Source organism: Symphodus melops, assembly GCF_947650265.1.
Source record: "Symphodus melops genome assembly, chromosome: 3".
Classification (NCBI taxonomy): Eukaryota; Metazoa; Chordata; class Actinopteri; order Labriformes; family Labridae; genus Symphodus; species Symphodus melops.
The window spans coordinates 2862721-2886323 of NC_136693.1; the positions used below are offsets into that span (position 1 = coordinate 2862721).

The 23603-nt window shown below is 43.1% G+C and overlaps 1 protein-coding gene across 2 annotated transcripts; it reads left to right on the top strand.

The window, feature by feature from the left end:
* The first annotated feature begins 558 nt into the window (after positions 1–558).
* zdhhc13 (zDHHC palmitoyltransferase 13) lies at positions 559–9657 on the top strand. 2 transcript variants are annotated; one of them, XM_079339383.1, is made up of 17 exons: positions 559–669; positions 2123–2328; positions 3401–3523; positions 3865–3942; positions 4407–4551; positions 4691–4755; positions 4978–5140; positions 5501–5626; positions 5726–5859; positions 5979–6079; positions 6592–6716; positions 6811–6873; positions 6963–7056; positions 8067–8150; positions 8276–8433; positions 8816–8913; positions 9322–9657. In XM_079339383.1, the coding sequence occupies exons 1-17, from the start codon at positions 643–645 to the stop codon at positions 9458–9460; spliced, it is 1929 nt and encodes a 642-aa protein (XP_079195509.1). In that variant the 5' UTR covers positions 559–642; the 3' UTR covers positions 9461–9657. The 2 variants fall into 2 exon arrangements, with proteins under 2 accessions (XP_079195509.1, XP_079195510.1); XM_079339384.1 differs by lacking the exon at positions 559–669 and adding an exon at positions 946–1046.
* Positions 9658–23603: the final 13946 nt, after the last annotated feature.

Genomic DNA, 23603 nt, shown 5'->3' on the forward strand with positions numbered 1-23603 from the left:
AAATCAGTCAATTTACTTGTATAAAGAACACAAACACTTCCGGTTTGAAAGCATTTGCCTTCAAAATAAAATGTCTCCTGTCTGATAGTTTTTATATCAACAGCAGGATTAGATCATTATTTGAAGTAAATTACAAAAACAAGTGATTGATACGTGTAGAAATGGAAAAAACTTCTCACATTCTGTTCATAAGACAGGCACTGTGTCATTTAAAAACATAGGCCTACCTAAAGGCTACGCAGACCAGCATTGATTGACAGTGTTTCAGTTCTAAATCTTTCCCTAATGAGGGTCTAAGGCCTTAATGTTACCAAAAATGATAACAAAATGTATTGGCAAATGATCATTGACAAACGCATGCAGCCTTTTTTATGAGGACACTTTTTAATGGTTACTTAATCTTTCAAAATGTTGAATGATTTTTTTATCAACCCTGCATTTATAGCTAGATTCAGAAAATAGGTGTGCCAAAAATATTTTTAAGCAGCCTCTTTGTAGTTTTTTTTTTCCCCCCACCAACTTGATATTCTTTCATTTGTAACCTCGCGGCTTTTATTTTGAAAGGGACAAGCGGAAGTTCTACCTTTTCTCCGGCTCTTGCAGCCTTTCACAGGAACTTTCTCTTCTTTCCTTCACAACAAGATGGACTGGACCGAGGACGACGGTGCAGTAAGTTTGCTGTAATGCGCGTTGCTTCTGTTATTACAAAGTGTTTGTATTTGTATTTCCGTATCGTGAAGCGCGCAGGTGGTTGCCATGGATTCTCCTCATAGCAACGGTTTCCAAGCAGCGGGGTGCTAGCATAAACGAGCTAGCTTTGCTGTTTATTCTGAGCTCGTCGGAGATAACCTGTCCTCACTGATCCGCACAGACGGATTTAACTAGCATGCTGCTATTTCTAATCTGTTTCACATCATATTGGACGGTCAGGGGTTTATTCAATGACAGGAAACTGATTGACACGATGGACTAGCAGGCAACGTGTCTGTCACTATTTCCCATTTCCTCCTCCTTTAAAACGAAAGTGTAATCCTGCTCTTTGCCAGGTAAGCTGGCTGTTAGCTGCTCCAGTGTCATGATGACACTCTCACAGCCAGACAAAGCTTTTAACCAGATTGTATTATTCAAAGTTTGAACATCTGTCAGGATCATTTAACAAGATTAGATGAGACAAGCACAAACAGGGGACATATTGGAAATAATCCACTTTGACAGTGTTTTTTTTTAGGACACACTACATGTGAAATAAACCCATCCAGTCCTTTAAGTTTATGCACTGCATAAGTCTGTTTTAGAATAGAGTAAAATAAATTCAAATTAAATCAGAAGAACCTGAATAATAACCTGAATAAATTCAATTAAAACCTCATATTCGATTTCTGGCTGATATCGGACTGATATTAATATCGAATCGGGACACTCCTAATCTCCACCCCCATCGATATGTTTTAACAATGTATTTTATGACCCTCCCCTGATTCAAAGTGAGGGTCCTCCCAGCACTCATGATACCTGACTAACCTGTTAGCTGCCGTGTGACTTGTTAATGATTTACCTGGTTGCTACCGACAGCACCCTGCAGGTGTTCTGTATTCAGTCTTTCACGTGAGAACAGACGGAAATGATTGAAACCATTGTTATGCTGCGGAACAGGCGGTTGATGCTGCAAGAGCAAAAACCAAACACAAGACTTCAAACTTACCAGATGGTCTTTTGCAAGTATTGGTAAAGTTTTGGAGTGTTAAAATAACGAGTAAGAGACTTTAATTGAAGCTGAACCATCATAATTGAAGGTCTTCAAAAACTGTCCATCTCATGTCAAGTGTAAATGCTTTGTGGGAAGATTGGATTTCTGGCTGTGCTTCATGCATTGATGCTGTGAGTCCACACTCAACGTTTAAAGCCCTGAGAGCGTCGAGATGTCCACATCCTCAAAATAAAAACTCCTCCCCCAAAGAAAGCTTCTCATTCTCACAAACATGAAATCAGTTTTCATCCCTTTAAATCCCCAGGAGTACGATTACCTGACGTGAATCAGTGTTTCTGCTTCCGCTCTCCGTGCATCTAAGCCTCTCATGTTGAGTTAAAGCTGTGTGTCTTTTTCCCCCTGTCCGGTTTGCAGGGCCACGGCCACATGCACGACGGCTGTCAGCACGGACATGGAGGTCACTCTCACAGTCACGGGCCGAGAGCTGCGCACCCCTTCATGACGGGCTTTCACGGACAGTTTGGCAAAAGCTCGGAGCAGACGATGAACCTCAGCCAGCAGCCGAAGAAACGCTCGCACATGGACGACAGCAGCACGTGGGACATCGTGAAGGCGTCGCAGTGAGTGAACGTCGCTACGTCACCTCGTTTTAAGGCAGCCTGCTGTCCTTCCATTTCACACGAGGCCACAGCTGGTTAACGAGCAGGAAGTCATCGTGTTTCCTGTTAACCACCACAGGAGTTTCATTCTGTTCATGGGGGAACAAAGAAGATTTACAACAGAACAAAACCCCGAGCAGTCAGATAATGAACAGGGACATTAAAGGGTTAAGTCGGATTAGCTTTACTCCTTTTTGGAGGTTAAAATGCCTCCGTCGTGTTTCTGTGATGGACGTTTACAGCACACGGTCTCACTGACTGAATTCATTCATTTCACATGGTTTGATTATAAAGCATGAAGCAGATGTGCTGCATCAGCTTCATCCTGGTCCCTGATTCAAATAAACTAACAATGACATTTAACCTACCGAGCACACACACACACACACACACACACACACACACACACACACACACACACACACACACACACACACCTAATTTCTTTACAACTTGCTCCTCACATTATATTCATGTATGTACACAGGAGCTGCCCAACAAACCTCCAGAGATGATTCATCAACAGACAAAGAGTTAGGTCTTTCACCTGCTCTTTCTAAAGTGTCTTGAGATAACACTTGTTATTTGACGCTATACAAATAAAGATTGATTGGTTTGATCAATCAGCAGTCAGAAATCATTGATTTTGTTTGAGTCTGGTTTGAAAATAGAGACATCTGTTAAACGTAGCTGCTGCAGAAACTGACTCGCTCAGTCCACTTCAGTTTGAGTTTTTCTTGTTTTACAACCTAAACAGGGAGTTTAGTCAGAGCGGAGCAAAGGTCGCTTTTCTCGTAGGACGGGGAGAAGAAAAAAAGAGTCTGCGCAGCCACTCCTCTCTCTGTCTGTTAACATCTGTGGATACTCACACAGATTGAATGCCCAGTTCACTCTCTGTTTATTGTGTCATTACTTCCAGTAGTTTTGTCCCTTCAGTGATTTGGGATCGCTGTGTTATGAAGAGCATTGGTCTGCTTGTTGTCATCCTGATCTGCGTGTTTATAAAAGCTTTCCCTCTGTGTGATGCTTTCAGGTTCGGTATCCTGGAGCGCTGCAAGGAGCTGGTGGAAGCAGGATATGACATCAGACAGCCGGACAAAGAGAACGTCACTCTGCTGCACTGGGCCGCCATCAACAACCGCTTAGAGCTGGTCAAGTACGAGCGTCGAAAATCCTCCTTACCTCATTCACTCTGACTCAGCTGAGAGGAGTCTCTATGTAAACACACACACACACACACATACCTCTGCAGGGAGCTCACAAGCAGGCATAGTAAACAGGTCACATAGCAGCAGCAACACTGAAATCATGACTCTTTCAAATAATGGCTGAGCAGTGTGTTTGATAAAAAACAGCTCATGTCCTTCCTCAGAGACTTCCTGTTTATGACAGATTTGAGATAAAAACTGAACTGAAATACAAAGTGATGCAACATGAAGTGTTATGAACAGTCAGCATTGATGCGTGCTCTGTCTGCCCCCTGCTGTTCCCTGACAGGTATTACATGTCTAAAGGGGCCGTCGTGGACCAGCTCGGAGGAGACCTGAACTCGACTCCTCTTCACTGGGCGATAAGGTGACTGCATTTCACTAAAGCTGGATGTTGGGCCTCGTCTGCGTCTCCATTGAACTGTTCAGTTTTTTTTTAGGTTTTATTCAGCGGCCAAATGAAATGTTTAAAAATTATTTTTAAAAAAATGTAAAAAAACATGTTCAGTTCTTCTAAATAGCAAGTCGGCATATAAAAAAAAGTTTAGAAGTTATTGAGTGATTCATTTAGCTCAACACTGACACCTAGTGTTTAAAAAGGGTATTGCAGTGCAGATTGAAAACATTAAAGAGAGTCGTCTCCCTCCTCTCGAGAGTCGATGTTACACTCATCTTCCATATATGACCTTTAACTGAACCCGCTGACCACCTGTGAACTCCACGTTGATCTGTTTGTGTCAAACTGGAGTCACATTCTTACACAGCGTGTGCAGAGTGTTGACTCGCTCAGTGCATCCATTGAGCCGTCTGTGTCTGTCTGTGCACCTTGAGGCAGGGCCACCTCCCCATGGTGATCCAGCTGATGAGATACGGAGCGGACTCCTCCATCGCAGACGGAGAAGGTTACCGCGCTCTCCACCTCGCCATCCTCTTCCAGCACATGGCCATCGCAGCTTATCTCATGGCGAAGGGACAGGTCAGACTTCACTCACACGTTTTAATTATTCTGTTAGCGTACTTTACTTTCTGCATCTCTTTCAAGGTTTTTCACTTCATGCTTGTTTTTTTTTTCGTGTCTCGAGTGCTAATCGTCTCATTTTACTCTTCACATGCAGGAAGTCGACAATCCTGACTGCAACGGACAGACGCCACTGATGTTAGCAGCCCAGAAGATTATTGGGTAAGTGCGCTAACTCCCCATGATTGGAGGTCAAGGTTGGGATTTTTTTTTTCTAAATGCTACATGATGTACAGAAATCATTGTGTTGATTAAAGCTGCTTGCATCACAGCTTCATTTAAATATTTTTGGTATATGTTAGAATCAAAGACTTGATGTTTGAGTCCAGCGTGAGCTCAGCCTGCGAACCATCTCAGTGTCCGTTTGTTCCTCTCTTGTCTCAGGCCTGAACCCACAAACTTCCTCATCAAAAACAACGCCTCTGTGAGCGCCGTGGACAAAGTGAACAGGAACACTCCTCTGCACTGCGCCGTGCTGGCGGGAAACGTAGACGCCGCCCACATCCTGCTGGAGGCCGGCGCCAGCGTGGACGCAGAAAACATAAACGTGAGCTTCACAGAAACTTGTCACGCTGTTAGAAACACACACCAGCAGCCTATGGATGCACATGCTGCAGCCTCTCCTCTCCACTCCTCATGAGTGTGGTGTTGTTAGCTTCCCATACCGGAGTGCACGGTGATTGGATATTAACTCAGTCAGAGGGTTTTACTAATCCCAGTGCATGGACTCACAGGCACACACGAACAGAGCCAATTCAAGCTCACACACCAAACCACAACTTACATGCCCTCTTTGAAATGTGCCGTACCGAACAGCTCAATATCATATAAAGAATTTTTGCTTTAAGTTAGTGGTGTTATAAATGCGTATTGTCAACTCTGGTCTGTGTTTAATGTTTGTTTTCAGGGTCACACTCCCATCGACGTAGCCCACCAGGTGCACAGCCCGCTGCTCATCCACATGCTGAATCACGTCAAGCAGGAGAGGATTCGCTCCAATGCACGCTGCCTACGACTCCTCAACAGATACAGGGTAAGCACACACACACACACACACACACACACACACACACACACACACGCTGTCTGATGACAACATTGAATCATCTCCACCCTGTTTGTGTGTCTCCAGGTCTTTCTCCAGTTTCTGCTCTGCACTGCCTTCTTTGGAAGTGTGGGCGCCATCATCGACATGAACTCCGAGTCATGGCTGCTCAAAGGGATCCTGCTGGCCTGTGTGATAGGTTTGATCAACCTGGCCTTAAGGTGAGGACTGAGCCTTCTACTGAATTCTTCAGAGTTTTAAAAAACAAACAAACAAACCCAGGTTTCATTCAGGCGTGTGTGTTCTCCACATCCGTGTGTGTGTGTGTGTGTGTAAACAGGAACTTCCCCAGTCTGGACTTTCGGTCTCTCCTTCCAGCTTCAGCTCTCATGGCCTCGGTCTTCTGGATGATTGTCACCTGGTGCCTCTGGTTCCTCCCAGATATCCTTTCTCTGATGTTCTGTACAAAGGTGTTTTTAGGGGGCTTTTTGTACCTTTAGTTCAGAGATGAGAGATGTGGATAGAGTCAGAGAGTCGGGCAATGACATGAAGGAATGGAGCCCGAGGTGGGATTCAAACCCGGGCTGCCCACTCTCGAGGACCACAGCCTCACTACCCCGTAAAAAGGTTTATAAAGGATGTTTCTTCAGAAGAAGAATAAATATGGAGTGACAGACAGGTTTCTAAATTCACAGGAGAAAAATCAGATCAGTGGGCCAAGCAGCTACCGCACTAAAGTACAACTTCTAGAAAGTGTTCAGGCAGAGCTTCCAGCAGTTCAGCTGTGCGCTCCATGTACAGAGGCTGAAGGCAGCTGTGGGTTAGAATCCGACCTCTTTGCTGCACGTCTTCCCTCCCTCTCTTCTCCCGTCTCTCTGCAGCTGTCCTATCCAAGAACAGGAAAATAACAACAACATAAAAGTGACAACCTCTTCCTTAACCCTTGACCCCACATGGGCCCAGCGCCACAGTCCAGGTCTTGTTCACTCTGAATGCCACTGCTCTGCTCTACTACTACCTCCGCACCTGCAGGACTGACCCCGGCTTCGTCAAGGCATCCGAAGAAGAGAAGAAAATAGTGAGAGGGCCATTCAGACGTTAAACAATCAGATCTTACAGGTCGTTGTTTGGGCACAAACGAGCTGACTGTTGTTGTCGTCATGTGTTGTCAGAACGTGCTGGTGTTGGCTGAAGCCGGATGTCTGGGGCCCAGAATATTCTGCACCTCTTGCATGGTGAGGCTTGAACGCAGGAATAGAAACACTGTCGCTTTAACACACGGTGATTATAAACTGTCCCGTTTTAATCTTTTTCTGCTCCACAGACAAAGAAACCAATGAGAACAAACCACTGCTTCTCCTGCGACGCCTGTGTGGCCAAGCAGGACCACCACTCTGTGTGGACCAACTGCTGCATCGGTGAGGACGAGTGATGGCAGCGGCTGCCTGGAGAGAGAATAACATGACAGTCAAACTTCCCTCATGTTCACTATGAACGCGGGATGACGATCCTGAAACTGTTCAAACTGCAGAACAGACCAGGCAGTGGATGGATGTATAAGTTAGATTATTTACATTTCAGTAAGGAGCATATGTCCTGTTTCACCATGTTAAACCTTAAAGGACCCAGATTCTGCCCTTTTTGGGGTTCATATATCTCATTTATGTGTCTACTGAAATACGTTCAAAATCGCTAATGTTCGAAAAAAGTGCCTCTCCATGCAGGCTCTCTCATCTGTCTGTAATTCTAACGCTCACAATCCTCCACAAATTGAGAAAAGGTTCCCCAAGTCTGATCTGATTTGGTCGGCCGATCCGCGCTCGTAATTGGTCAGTCGTTCAGTTTTGTTCTCGAATATGTCCCGCCCCTTTTACCACATTGGGAATGCTACGGTCAGCTTGTGCTTGCTACGACGAGCCAATGGGCTTGGATCAGTGTCGTCTTTGTCTTGTGATGTCACAACACACAGTTTCAACCAGGGGGGGCTCGGGACCGAGCGTTTCATACAGCTACTGCTACCGCTAACTGGAGGAGGTAGGAGAAGCTACGTCTCCACTGACTTTAAAGTTTTGCACATAGAAGTAGTCTAAACATGTAAAACACTAAAAGCAGAAGAAGAAGAATATTGGACCTTTCATAGTAAAAATAATGTTTCAGCAGACTTCTGTACAATCTGTTCAGAGGTAAATCTGTGGTACATGTCGATCACAAACAAACTGATCATACAGTTTAGTATGAAATCCCTGTCTTATGGTGAACGTCATAACTGTCGTGATTACAGCATTGATCAGGCGGCTGTGGTTCAGTGGGAGAGGTCACACGAGCTGAAGTCCATTTAACATGTTCAGTATCCGTCTGAGGATGTGCGTTTTAGTTTCAAAAGGAGCGCACACTTTAAAGTTGATGAGAATATTTTGTTGTCTTCCAGGTGCGAGGAACCATCACTACTTCATCCTCTTCCTGTTCTCTCTCCTGCTCATGGGAGCCTGGATGTTCTACGGCTGTCTCATCTGTGAGTTTCTGGAAAATTAAACAAATTCATGACAAAGTTTGAAACCTCATCTGGACACACACACACTCACACTCACACACACACACACACACACTCTGAGCTGACTGAGCTGTGTGTTCTTCCAGACTGGACGACCCGCTGCACGCTGCACTATGAGGATCAGGGTCTATGGGGGGTGGTCTCTGCCCTGGTCACCTGCTCTCCCTGGGTGCTCAGCATCTTCCTGCTGGCCTTCTATCACACCTGTTGGTCCGGCTCGGTCCTGGTGCTGCAGCTCTACCAGGTGAATGGAGCCGGTTTTTCTGACTCTTTACAGCTTTCAACAATACAGTAAAGAATCCAAATTAAAGGGTCATTCTGAAATGACTCATAGCTGCAACAAATGATTCAGATACACTTGATTATTTTCTATGATCAAACACATTTTTCACTGAGGATTTAAAATAACTGAGCTGATCAGCTGATCAAAATCAAAAACTGATTTTTCCTTTTAATCATTTAGATCTCAAAAGTTTTTAAAAGTATGGTAATGAAGCCTCTAAGGCGGCCTTGTTTCCTTGGTGACTCACTCTGTTCACTGTGTGCTGATCTGCTGGGTTTCCACACCTGCACTGTGTCTTTGTGTTCTCGTGGAGGACTGATGATTCTCCTCTGTGTCCGAGCAGATTGCCTTCCTGGGACTGACCACAGCAGAGCGAACCAACCTGATGCTCCACCAGATGAAGCTCGGAAAATCTGTATCCCTCAAACAAAACCCTTACAAGTGAGTTCACATCCGTTTTGTTTTCGTTCTCTCTGGAATCCAAGTTGAAGCTTAGTTTAATCATTTTTTTTGCACATCTGTGTCATTTTAAGTAAATGAGGATTAACGTCTTTAGTTACTGACACAGAGGGAACTTAATGCTTTGCAGTGGCACTCTGCTACAGTCATCAACATCTTATTGCAGATTAGCTCTGATTTATTACTGATGCAGTTATTAAGGTTTATTAAACTAAAACTCATGATTTCAATTAATTTGAGGTCTCTCATAATCTGCATGTAATAATATAACTTAATCCCAGCAGGCTCAGAATAAATGTTTCTTAATAAATAATAAATTGTTTCTTTGTGTCAGTCTGTTCAGTAAAGTGAGATGGAAGGATTTTGAGGGGTTTTTTTTGGTCTCTGCAGTTTGGGCGTGGTGAAGAACTTGGTCTCCTTCTTCCATCTGCGTTGTTGCGGCCTCTTCAAACCGGCCATCATCGACTGGACGCAGCAGTTCCCGCCTGGCCGCGAGCAGCACATGTTCGGACACACCGACATGGTCTGACCCCTCAGCCCCCCCTGTCCCCCCCCCCCCCCCCCCCCCGCGCTCACTCAGGCTCAGGCTCAGTGGTCCGACTCATACAGTGATTCTGGACCAAGAAGCACAAAGTGTATTTATTTATTTTTTTAAAGGGAAGCCTCCTTGTGAAGAGAGACCACGGATATCAGAAACGAGGGAAAAATAAAAAAGGAATGTGTAAATGTTTGAATCCATTGCTCTTTGTACAGACTGCTGCTGCCTTATACTTGTATGTGAAATAAGAATCACAGATGTTCGAGTGGACGTAAGGCTTACGAACCTTTTAAAGGCCTGAATTCTAATGGAAGTTTTATAGAAACACATCAAGCCTATTTTCTATCATCTGTTCTCGTTGGAAGAAAAAAACAAAGTCTTTGTACGTGTACACAGTTGGTTTATGACTTTTGTAAGAGTTGCATGTGTTTCATAATGAATGACCACTATTATACCACAATAAAGCAATGTTGTGCCTGTCTTCAAACAGACTCTGTTTTCACTAACAGGCTTCCACATACAATGACAACTCTCTACATCAGTGAATATCACTACAGTGGGGCTCGTGAATGTAGATCAGGGGTGGGCAACATGTGGCCCCCCTTTAGCTCTCAATGTGGCCCTCTGGTCAATTTTTACACAATTCATTTGAACCATGAAAAAAAACATGAGAAAATCTGCCATGAAATCATGAAAACCAGAAATATGTTCATTATTATATTATAGTATATTATTATATTTGATCACTGGTATGTTGAGTTAAATTTGAGACAGAATTGACTCATTATTTTTGTATCCTAGAATTTGACCCCCTGGCAGTGAGAGTTCAATGAATGTGATCAAAGTTTCCCATCGCTGCTGTAGGTTAATTTGGGTGACTCTGCAGTTTGGTGCAACGAGTCACATATTAAAAAAAGAGCTCTGTAGCATATAAATACACCAAATGGCTGAAGTGGAGAAATGTTTTTGGAATGGTAAATGTGAAATAATCCTAATGTGGATACTGAAAGATCCACTAATCAATATGTTGAATAAATGAAACAATTAGAAGAAAGTTGCAGGAAATCTGTGTTGTTTTGTTGTCAGTTTTAAAGTGTGATTTCCTGCATGTCTCCCCTTCAGTCATGTGATGAACAGTTACAGCCTCAGAGAATCGTCCTCACAATAACCCATAACTTCGATCTGAACGGTCTAAAAGGTTGATGACCACACTGTCTTATTATGCAGTCGTGTTCGATCATTTCTCATTGAACATAAATGACTTGTAGAATTGTGTATGTGTGCTCTTACTAAAAACCACAACAACACTCTCTGTTTGTTTGTTTGTTTGTTTTTATTCTTCAATAAGTGGTCAAAAAAATTTAAAAAAGCAAAAGAAACAATTCAGCAGTACAATACTGACAATTTCATCTTATTTATTTTAAAGAAGTTTTTATTTGATGCTCCGCATGACTTCGACTTGGACGATGCTCAGCATCCTGAAACAGATTAAAACATAGAAAATATTAAACAACAGCTGAAACAAATCGCTCTGAAAAGCACGATGAACCGTCTAATATAGACTGAAACTGCACTTTAATATCACTATATGAACACAGCATATATTAGCAGCCTTTTAAGATAGTAGATGTATCAATGAAATATTTTGTACCAAATCTATATTTAGGTTGCAAAGCTCATTAGAAGTGTGTGGTGATGCAATCTCACACTGCACCGATCTTTGTGGCACTACCTTGTAGAGCATCATGTTGAGGATCTGTTCCTTCAGTCCACCTGCATGGGGGTCTCCTCCTCTGAAATACTATGTGAAAAAATCAATGAATTACATTTAGCACACCTAAAAAAAGACGGAAATGAATCCACTACTAACTAAAAATCATTATTGGTACAAAAAAACAAAAACAACAACAACTCAGTGAATAAAATAGATTAAAGGCAGCGTTGGTAATTTGATTTTATTTTACCTTGGTGGATCCACCTGCATTTCATCATCATCATCATCATCATCACTGGCGGTGTCTGGTGGTCTAAAAGGAGACAAGACAACCTCTAAAGCTTTACATCAAAACTCTTCTTATGTGATAACAAATAGTTGTTGCTGCACGTTATGGATACTTTCAGAAAACCATTATACAATTTCTGACCATAGAGATTTGATTTTGCTTTACCTTGGATCCACCTGCATTTCTTCCACACCGTCATCACTAATGGTGTCTGGTGGTCTTACAGGAGACAAGGCAGGTGGGAAATGCACTTGAAGAGTACCAACCAGATCAAGTGTGAAAGGAGGAGCAGAAGCACCTTGACTCTGCGAAAGACAAAAAAGTATAAATTGAATGTTATTTAACAATGAGATTACTCAAGACGGTCTGCTAATGACATTCTGATTTTGCTCTTTTCACTGTTTTAAATAAACACAACTTACTTAATTTTCAGAATTGTATTCATTTTTAAAAATGCATGTTTTATATATAAACTCTTGCACAGACTTAGTCCTCCTCCTTTGAAGGACTTTATAAAGCTGAAGTCTGCCGGTGGGATCGGCACCAGGGCCACAGCCCGAGGAGACTGAGGACCCAGACAGACACACGACCTCCGGACAATCGGTTCAGTTTGTCAAAGGAACTGAATACTTAAATACTCTCCCACTCACAATAAGAGACTCACAAACATGTAACCTTCAAAAACCACCTGAAACAGTGAATAAATACGGACCCTTCACACTGTTACTGCGTCTACTAAGAGCGAGTAAGTCATTCGCTGCACACTGTTGTGCCTCGTGCCTCGTGCTTCGTGCTTCGCGCCTCGTATTTGATAGTTTGGTTTTAAAAATGATGTAAATAAACTTTTTGGCTGCTGACTAATAATAATAATAATAATGTCATCAATAAATAAATCTTCATCATTTATTCTAGAAACTGTTAATTTTAGTTTCAACTAAAGAAAATCTTACCAGACGTCCGTGTCGGTTTCCCATCGTGAAAGAAAGAGCGAATGCGCGGACGTCGTGACGTCAAGTTAAAGATACAGACAACCTTACCGTCAAGTTGCGACAGAAAATTGTCTTCTTCAGAAACAGCATAGACTTTTCTCAGACGAGTAGGAAAAGGATTGTAGAGGCAGTTTCTTATCGGTCTTAGACTATGGTGACGGGATTTACAGGCATGTTGTGGAATCAACTCTAAAGCCCCCGTCACTTCAAACGAGGAAACCCTCAGTGTCTTTTGAGTCAAATTGAACTTTTACCAAAAACAGGTGAGACACAGGCGTCAACACAAAGAGCTCTTAAAAAGTGGGATTGCTATGTGTTTATTTTATTTGATTGTTTAGTCGATGTACATACCTCCCATGTTGAGTAGAAATACCTCAATATCAGTATAATCTGTTTCAAGACAGGAACAACAAAAACATTTGTGCCATTTGCTCCACCAAAAAGGGTAAAAATGAACCGAGATATTCCAGCCTTCCTTCCATGAAGCTATCCATGTCCACGTCTGAGAGGAAAAGACAAAGACTTGATGGTTTAATACAACACACACAGGGAACACACAAATACAAATCTCATGCAAACACAAACTACACCCTTTCACTATCATCCTCTTCCTGTTCTCTCTCTTGCTGATGGGAGCCTGGATGATCTACGGTTGTCTCATCTGTGAGTTACTGGATAAAAAGCATTTGACGTGAAGTATAGAAGTTATTGTGTGATTCAACCAGCAGATATCAATTCAATTATCAATTGAAAATCAAACCTGCAACTATTTTACTTTTAATTCACAATTGGTTCTTTTAAAGGAGCAGTGTGTAACACTGACACCTAGTGTTTTAAAATGGGTACTGCATGAAAAACATTAAAGAGAGCTGTCTCCACCCCTCCTCTGCAGAGCAGATGCTCAAACACGTTGCCATGTAGTGGACACTGAAGTGACTTTTGTAAGAGTTGCTTGTGCTATTTTACCACATACAGTCTAACAAAAGAGCTCTGTATTCATGTGGCAACTACAGAAGTATGTCAAATACACAAAAGTGGACAAAAAATGTTAGAAGGGTAATTTGATTTGGTCTATATTAAGGTTATAATCAATATTTTGGAAAATATTCAACAAATCACTTTGTGTTTTGTAAAACAGGCCGGTTGTAACATCACATGGCAGTGTCACACATGTAGCAGGAAATCTTTGTGTTTTTGCCTTTTTTCTGTTTCACAGTTTTCTTGTGTGGTTCATTGACTGATTGGTCCACTCCTCCAATGTCTCACCTCTGTGTTGTTAGTAGCAGTAGCAGTCCCTCCCTTCTCCTCCCAATGCAGGTCAAACAAACGCTTTCGTCAAGCTGCCTCTGTCCCTGTCCCTGGGTTCACACCCAGATACAACCACAAAACCTGACAAACCAGTTAGCTGATTGTTGTGTATTTTTCAGGCAATCTTAAAGCATCACGGGACAGAGGATTTCGTTGTAACTTTCTTTAATGTCGGCGCACATTCTTCTGGGCGACCCGCTGCACGCTGCACTATGAGGATCAGGGTCTATGGGGGGTGGTCTCTGCCCTGGTCACCTGCTCTCCCTGGGTGCTCAGCATCTTCCTGCTGGCCTTCTATCACACCTGCTGGTCCGGCTCGGTCCTGGTGCTGCAGCTCTACCAGGTGAATGGAGCCGGTTTTTCTGACTCTTTACAGCTTTCAACAATACAGTAAAGAATCCAAATTACAGGGTCATTCTGAAATGACTCATAGACGCAACAAATGATTCAGATACACTTGATTATTTTCTATGATCAAACACATTTTTCACTGAGGATTTAAAATAACTGAGCTGATCAGCTGAACAAAATCAAAAATGGATTTTTCCTTTTAATCATTTAGATCTCAAAAGTTTTTAAAAAGTATGGTAATGAAGCCTCTAAGGCGGCCTTGTTTCCTCGGTGTCTCACACTGTTCACTGTGTGCTGATCTGCTGGGTTTCCACACCTGGACTGTGTCTTTGTGTTCTGGTGGAGGACTGATGATTCTCCTCTGTGTCCGAGCAGATTGCCTTCCTGGGACTGACCACAGCAGAGCGAACCAACCTGACGCTCCACCAGATGAAGCTCGGAAAATCTGTATCCCTCAAACAAAACCCTTACAAGTGAGTTCACATCCGTTTTGTTTTCGTTCTCTCTGGAATCCAAGTTGAAGCTTAGTTAAATCTTTTTTTTTGCACATCTGTGTCATTTTAAGTAAATGAGGTTTAACGTCTTTAGTTAATGACACAGAGGGAACTTAATGCTTTGCAGTGGCACTCTGCTACAGTCATCAACATCTTATTGCAGATTAGCTCTGATTTATTACTGATGCAGTTATTAAGGTTTATTAAACTAAAACTCATGATTTCAATTAATTTGAGGTCTCTCATAATCTGCATGTAATAATATAACTTAATCCCAGCAGGTGTTGCTCCCCCGACCTGGCCTAGGGGTGCCAGGGAGGAGAGTTTCAATAAATCCTGTATATGAATACAAAAAGGCAACGAAGTTTAGCTGCGTTCAGCTCGGCTGCAGGATTTATTCTGCAGCACTTGCCTCTTTTGGGTATAATGCCCCTTGCAAGCACTATGCGCCCTCTAGTGACCTGAGCTAGAATCGCAATAACATATGAATCCAGTGCACTTAAATATGGCTTAACATACCTGTTTTAGACAAAAAAATATATTGGGGTCTCTTTTTAACTCATTTAACTTAACACAATACCTTCCATGAATTATATACACATTTTTAACCCTTTACACTCTCCCCGACCTTATTAAATGTCTCCTGACATTTGTCTATAGACAGGAAAATGTACTTGAGTCTACAAAATGTCAATGTGCCTGAATAAAGCAGTCATAGTAGTACGGACGTTGAAGTGCAAAGTATGAAATAGGAACAGCATTAAGGTGTCCTGTGACAGGAAAGCTTGGCAGTAGTGAGTTTACCCCTGTGTTCCACTGTTGATACGATGGATGTCCCAGTGTGCCATAAGTGAACACCTGTCTTGGTCTGTGTCCCCGCTGGGATCTCCTCACTGTCTCTGGCTCTCCTGGGTGTTCCTCATCTGTCCCCATTTCGTCATGTTGCAGTGTCTCTCCTTGTAGTGTGTCATGCTGGACTTCCTCCTGTGTACCATCCTCAAGAACTCCATCCTGTGCTGGTGTTGGAGTCTCCCTGATATCCTGGATGTTGGATTCATCTCTGGCAGCAGGGCGAAACTCACAGGCTTTGGCACTTAGATTTTGATTATTCTTAGAATGGTGCACTGTGTGATTGTTGTCTTTCTGTTGAGTTGTAACTAACCTGTAGAATGGGATCTGTTGGTAAGTATACTCCTCATCAGAGCTGTCCATGTTGTCATCTTGAGCATCGGTAACAGTCTGTTTCTGTTTCTTAACTGTTTTCTGTCCTTTCTGACTTTGTGCAGTAAGTGTTTCTTCCAGGGGGAGTTCATTAACTGGCAGGAGTAGGTTTCTGTGGAGCACTCGAAGTCTTTTTGGTCCCTTTTCAGGTTGTACTTTGTAAACTGGTCCATTGTCAACTCTTTCTACCACCCGGTGTACAACTTGCTCCCAGTAAGCTCTCAACTTGCCAGGTCCTCCTCTCTCTGAAAGATTTTTTACAAGCACTCTGTCGCCTGGTTGAAGCACCACACCTCTGACTGCCTTGTCATACTGCCTCTTGCCTCTTGCTGAAGATGTTTCACTGTTCTTTGCTGCGATGTCATATGCAGAACGCATCCTCTTCTCCCATTTCTGTGCATATGTGTGTCGATCAGGTGTGTCTGGTTCTTTTCTTGGTGGGAACAGTAAGTCGACAGGTAAGCGTGGTGGTCTGCCATATAAGAGAAAGAAAGGGGAAAAGCCAGTAGCATCATGCCTTGTGCAGTTGTAGGCGTGCACAACATGGGGAAGGTGATCCTTCCACTGACTCTTTTTTTCCTCTTCAAGGGTGCGCATCATCTGCAGGAGTGTACGATTCAGTCTCTCTACAGGGTTACCTTGGGGGTGGTACGGTGTGGTTCTGGAGTGACCGATACCAGCCAGCTGCTGCAACCTGCTAAACAAACTGTTCTCAAATTCTTTCCCTTGATCGTGGTGGAGCTTTTCAGGAAATCCAAACCGAGGGATAAAATCCTGAAATATCTTTTCAGCTGCTGTTTTTCCAGATTTGTTTCTTGTTGGGTACGCTTGTGCAAAGCGCGTGAAGTGATCAACAACAACAAGAATGTACTCATAACCTTGACTTTGCTGCAGGTGGAGGTAATCAATACATACAAGCTCGAACGGACTGCTTGTGGAGATGTGTCCCATTGGTGCTCTCTGTGGAAGGTTTGGACGTTTCTGTTTAATGCAGACACATCTTTTGTTTACATAGTCCTCTATCTCATGCTGCATATTTGGCCAATAAAACCTCTCACGAGCGAGATGAGTTACTTTCTCTGCACCCACATGTCCCATGTCATTATGTAGAGCCTTTAATGCCATGGATTTCAACTTTTCAGGGAGGACAAGCTGCTTGTTTTGCTCCGTTTTTCGATACAGAATTCCATCTTCCACATGAAGCTTATTCCACTCGTACAGGAGTCTTTTTGTGTCTTTAGTCATGTTTCTTTTGTCCTTTTCGTTTGGAGTCCACTTTTGCATTTTTAAAGACACAATTTCCTTGATTGCTGGGTCTGCTTGCTGTGCTGCACAGATGTTTTGAGGTGTAATGGAAACAGTCTCTTGTGACACAACATCTGTATCCTCACCAGCAATATGCAATGCTGCAACCCAAGGCACATCACTTTCTTGAACTGCTTTGCTGCCTTGCCATACAGCAGAAACTATCTCAGGTGTCAATGTCTCTGTGTGTTCTTTCATACCATCTTGTAGTTTCACTGGGTACCTTGAGAGTGTGTCAGCATCCGAGTTCATCTTCCCTGGTCTGTACTTTATGTCGAAGTGAAAGTCAGCCAGTTCACCGACCCATCTGTGTCCAACAGCATTCAATCTGGCAGTGCTGAGGACATAAGTCAAAGGGTTGTTATCTGTATAGACTGTAAATGTTGATGCATGATACAAATAGTCACGAAACTTGTCACATATGGCCCACTTGAGAGCCAAAAACTCAAGTTTACTGGAGTGGAGGTGGTAATTTCTCTCAGCAGGTGTTAAAGTCCGTGACCCGTAACCGATGACTCTTAACTTGTTGTTCTGACGCTGGTATAAGACTGCCCCTAAACCATCATTGGATGCATCAGTGTGCAAAATGAAAGGAAGGTCAAAGTTTGGATAAGCGAGGATTGGGGGATTAATCAACATATCCAACAGCTTTGCAACGACATCCTTGTGTTCTGTTGTCCATGTGATGGGTGTTTTTGATGGAAGCTGTCCTTTGTCTTTCTCTCTGGCTTTACTTTTAGTCTTACTTTTCTCTTTTTGAGTTTTGCTCTCATCTGTGTCAGTGGGTTTCTGCAGAAGTTCAAACAGTGGCTTGGCAAGTCGAGAAAAATCTTGGATAAAGGAGCGGTAGTATCCCAGAAACCCCAGCAGAGACTTGACATCTCCAACTGTGCGAGGCTCCTTCTCTTTAAGTGCCATAACTGCAGCCAAGTCCTGTGAGTCAATTCTGACTCCTTCTCCAGACACTAGACGGCCAAGGTAACGAACCTCTCTTTTAAACAACTCACACTTGGTCGGTCTCAGTTTGATGCCATGTTCTCTGATATGGCTTAGTACTTGTTTGAGGTGGTTAATGTGATCTTCAAAACTAGTTGAGTAACACAGTACATCGTCAAGATATGGAGCACAGCATTCGTCTCGAATGCCTTCCAGCACACCCTCAATACACCTCTGGAAAGCTGCAGGTGCATTTGTCAATCCGAATGGGATTCGTATCCACTCGTACAACCCCCACGGTGTGCTAAAAGCTGTGAGGTGTCTTGATTCTTCACTCACAAAACCTTGGTGGTATGCACTGCCTTGATCGAGTATGGAGAACCATGTGTTGCCCCCCAGACTGTCAAGCAAGTCTTGAATTCGTGGCAAAGGATGGCAATCTGGAACAGTCTTTTGGTTCAGCCCTCTGAAGTCGACACACAGCCTGAGACTCTGATCCTTTTTGCGGACGCAGACCACTGGGGAGGAGTAAGAAGACACAGATTTGCGGATCCACCCTCTATCTAAGAGGTTTTGCACATAGTCTTTCACTTCCTTGTAAAGTGGCTTTGGTATAGAGTTATAGCCTTTTTGAACAGGGTTGTTGTCTGCCACCTTAATCTCTTGTTGTAGTTTGGGGATACAACCTATGTCTCCCTCCCCTCTGGCAAAGACGTCAGACTCCTCAAAAAGCATCTGGCGCACAATGTCCTGCTGCTGTTGATTGAGATGTTCTAGATTGACAGGAGGGTGCCACTTTTCTTGTGTGTGTGACTCGGCTGAGCTGTCTGTCCCTACACTGATGTTGTTTGAGTTAACCTGTGCAGTATACACGTGTGTGTCACATTTAGACTGCTCTGACTTTTGTGAAGGTTGAACGAAACGTACTGGTTTACTGTCTATAATTTCTTCTATACAGCCTAAAACTGTTCTCGGTGGTAGGAAAATGTCATGTTTGGTTGGGTTTGAAACTAGTATTTTAACAGTTTTTCAGCCACCAGGGGGCACATCAACTAAGGCAGGGAACAGTTCTAGCCCCTCAGGCACAACACTCTCTAATGTTGGTTCAAATAACATTGTGCCTCCCTGTGGTAATGACCTCACACGACATTTCACTTCATATATCTGGCTGCTTGAAATTTTGAGACCTCTCTTACCTAGTTTAACTGAGTCATGTCTAGGCTTCACTTCAACTGGAGCTTCACGTATTACAGAAACGATAGTCTTAGCTGTCTCTCTGTGTAACTTTAATGCCTCTGCAAGTAAGTCACTTAGACTGACACTTCCTGGCTTCTCAAGGCTCTCTAAGATGATTTCCTCGATCACATTAAAACCTAGTAATGGACCGCTCACAAAGCTTTGACTCACTAACATGGGTACGTTAATGCTGACATTACCATGTCTGACACTTTTGATTTCGACTAGTAGTTCAGCCCATCCCTCATAAGGTACGTTAGTCCCATTAGCTGCTGTGATTCTGAGTGGATCATCTGGAAGAAGTTCTTGTAGCGACTGGATTTTAACATCTGGTAAGTGTTTTTCTAGCCAAGATTTTCCGAGTATAGAAACCTGAGCTCCACTATCAAGTAACATGTTTATCTGCACATCATTGAGATAACAAGTAAGCATACATCTCTTGCCTATCAGCTTCGCTACACGATTTCCTTGCCTTACTCTGTGTCTAACTGGCATCTGAACATTAGCTTGTGATGTGGATTGATGGCTGGATACTGTGACAGGGGACGCCGGTCGTTGTTCGGTCACTGGTGGTCCCTCCCCAGTGACCTCATCAGGTTTCCCGACGTCTTAGGCTTCGACAGGCAACCAACAGCTCTGTGTCCTTCCTTACCACACTTGAAGCAGTGGCAGCAGTTGGCGTTTCCTTGAGCTATGCACGACTTGCATCTCCCCCTTGTGGCTGGCTTGGATGGCTCCAAAGTTGTTGCCAAGTTGATCTGGGACATTGCTGGTGTATTGGTTGCTGGGGTGAGAGCCCTTTCTAGAGTCTTTGCTAAAGCAGAGACATGTGCTGTCAGTTCATGGATAGCTGTGCGGTTTGCCTTGACTTCAGCTTGTGTTTGGAGAACGCTGGCCTGAGCTTCCGCTGGAGGCTGCACTGCATGTTGTTTCTCTTGTTTTTGTGTGGCATTGACAGAGACGTTCTTAGTTTTGTATATCTGACCTAAGCGTGTCTGTCTCTCAACCTCTTCACTAACTGACCTTGTCATAATCTCTAAGATAAAATCATCAGTGACACTTGTGTTAGTAATGAGAGGTTTAAGGTCTCGTCTAACATATGCATACTTCTCACTTATTCCCTGATACAGTGAGTGAAGAAACACTCCATAGACAAGCTTACTGTCGTACTTAAACTCTGCGCTACCCTGTTGTGAAGCCAACAGTATTCGCTGTTTCAAGCCCATTAACCTATACATAAACTGCTGTGGGCTTTCTCTGTCCTGCTGTTTTGCATTGCTAAGTTCTTGAAATAACTCTGCACTACTCTTGTCTCTTAAGTGTGCTCTAAGGAAACGCTTAAGCTCAGCTACAGTTAAGCTGTCTTTGGTCATCAACATATCTTTAAAGTTACCAGGTCTTATGATCTTTAGGACTGTGCGAATTATCTCTGCCTCTGTGAAATTCTCAGCTAGTCCTTCATCAATCTGCCTACACAGTAAACTATAGCTTACATCTGAGTCTGAGTCTGAAATCTGGCCACTGTGTATTCTGAACTCTCTACGAGTCAGTAAAGAAGTGATATCTGAAACCTTTATCACATCAGTTACTTTACCGGCTACACCTGGTGAGTTGTCTGCAGTCACACTAGCCACTGAAGGTTCCTCTACTTGTCTCGTCTCTGCCATTAACTCAAGATGCTCTGCAGGCAGCTGCAATTCAGTGATGAGATCATTGAAGATCAACAGGCGGCTCATGCCTTCGTCCTCTTGACTTTCCAACTCTCCACTTTTCAGAAAGTCTACAATGAAGTCATAGAGTTCTACATCTGTTGCATCATCCCCTGGAAAATCTTCCTTCATCTCACCCTTGATCGAAGTCGCCAACTTGTAGAGCACATCAGTGTTAGCAGAGCGGATCAGCTGATGAAGCTGTCTCTGGATTCCTCTTCGTAGTTCTTGTAGCACAGACATCGTGTTACCTCAGAAGTCAGTTTTGCAGCACGTTGATTTGGAGTCTTGATGTCAGGTTCATATCTTTAGGATTAGCTGCCGTCAGGAAAAAGGAGTTAATCCCGGACGAGCCCCCAAAATTGTTGCTCCCCCGACCTGGCCTAGGGGTGCCAGGGAGGAGAGTTTCAATAAATCCTGTATATGAATACAAAAAGGCAACGAAGTTTAGCTGCGTTCAGCTTGGCTGCAGGATTTATTCTGCAGCACTTGCCTCTTTTGGGTATAATGCGCCTTGCAAGCGCTATGCGCCCTCTAGTGACCTGAGCTAGAATCGCAATAACATATGAATCCAGTGCACTTAAATATGGCTTAACATACCTGTTTTAGACAAAAAAATATATTGGGGTCTCTTTTTAACTCATTTAACTTAACACAATACCTTCCATGAATTATATACACATTTTTAACCCTTTACACAGGCTCAGAATAAATGTGAGCACAAAATAGTGTTTACTCTCATATTGTTTTGGGACTGGCTAAAAGGACAAACCATTTTCTGAACAGTTGTTACTTGTAGCTCAGTATGAAGTGTTCGTTGGTGTTGATAGCCGCTGACAGTAAAACTGATGTAACAGTTACTTGGACTTTAATGAAAAGGGGAGGGGCTTTATAGTAAGTAAGTAAGTACATTTTATTTATATAGCACTTCACAGGCAGAGGCCACAAAGTGCTTCACAAACAAAGTTAAAACATCACACGCAATATACAGGTCAAGACAGTACAGAGGTCATAACAGCCCTAAAAGAGGTTAATTAAAAGCCTGGACAAAGAAAAGCGTCTTCAGTTCACTCTTGAAAGTGTCAACTTTATCTGTAAAGCACCAAAAGTAAAAGACCTTATATCACAAAAGAAAAATGGGCTAGTGGGAGATGGGAGAAGAAAAGATAGGGACAAAGAGAGGAGGGGTCTCCAGCAGCAGGCCGTCTCCTTCAACACTCCTGAGGAAGCTTAAAGACCTGAGAGCTCAGGAGTCTCACAGCTGGACAGGTGGAGGCTTCATTATGCTTTCTCTGGGGTTAGGAAGTGAGTGCGTTAGGATATTCTGGAAAACTAAAATGTTCATTTCAAATGGCGTGTGGTGTATTTTCAGTGAATATGTGCTGATGTCGTTTCTTTGTGTCAGTCTGTTCAGTAAAGTGAGAAGGAAGGATTTTGAGACTTTTTGTTTTCCGTCTCTCTGCAGTTTGGGCGTGGTGAAGAACTTGGTCTCCTTCTTCCATCTGCGTTGTTGCGGCCTCTTCAAACCGGCCATCATCGACTGGACGCAGCAGTTCCCGCCTGGCCGCGAGCAGCACATGTTCGGACACACTGACATGGTCTGACCCCTCAGCCCCCCCTGCCCCCCCCCCCTCCCCCTGCTCACTCAGGCTCAGGCTCAGTGGTCCGACTCTTACAGTGATTCTGGACCAAGAAGCACAAAGTGTATTTATTTATTTTTTTAAAGGGAAGCCTCCTTGTGAAGAGAGACCACGGATATCAGAAAGGAGGGAAAAATAAAAAAGGAATGTGTAAATGTTTGAATCCATTGCTCTTTGTACAGACTGCTGCTGCCTTATACTTGACCGCTGTATGTGAAATAAGAATCACAGATGTTCGAGTGGACGTAAGGCTTACGAACCTTTTAAAGGCCTGAATTCTAATGGAAGTTTTATAGAAACACATCAAGCCTATTTTCTATCATCTGTTCTCGTTGGAAGAAAAAAACAAAGTCTTTGTACGTGTACACAGTTGGTTTATGACTTTTGTAAGAGTTGCATGTGTTTCATAATGAATGACCACTATTATACCACAATAAAGCAATGTTGTGCCTGTCTTCAAACAGACTCTGTTTTCACTAACAGGCTTCCACATACAATGACAACTCTCCACATCAGTGAATATCACTACAGTGGGGCTCATGAATGTAGATCAGGGGTGGGCAACTGGCGGCTCTGGGGCCACATGCGGCCCCCCTTTAGCTCTCAATGTGGCCCTCTGGTCAATTTTTACACAATTCATTTGAACCATGAAGAAAACGTGAGAAAATCTGCCATGAAATCATGAAAACCAGAAATATGTCCATTATTATATTATATATTATAGTATATTATTATATTTGATCACTGGTATGTTGAGTTCAATTTGAGACATAATTGACTCTCATTATTTTTGTATCCTAGACTTTGACCCTCTGGCAGTGAGAGTTCAATGAATGTGACCAAAGTTACCCATCGCTGATGTAGGTTAATTTGGGTGACTCTGCAGTTTAGTGCAACGCGTCACATATTAAAAAAAGAGCTCTGTAGCATATAAATACACCA

Coding starts and splice junctions, on each gene's coding strand:
- zdhhc13 (XM_079339383.1), top strand. CDS start 643: ATGGACTGGACCGAGGACGACGGTGCA. Junction 3,524..3,864: donor AACCGCTTAGAGCTGGTCAA/GTACGAGCGTCG, acceptor GTTCCCTGACAG/GTATTACATGTCTAAAGGGG. Junction 8,151..8,275: donor GTTCTACGGCTGTCTCATCT/GTGAGTTTCTGG, acceptor GTGTTCTTCCAG/ACTGGACGACCCGCTGCACG.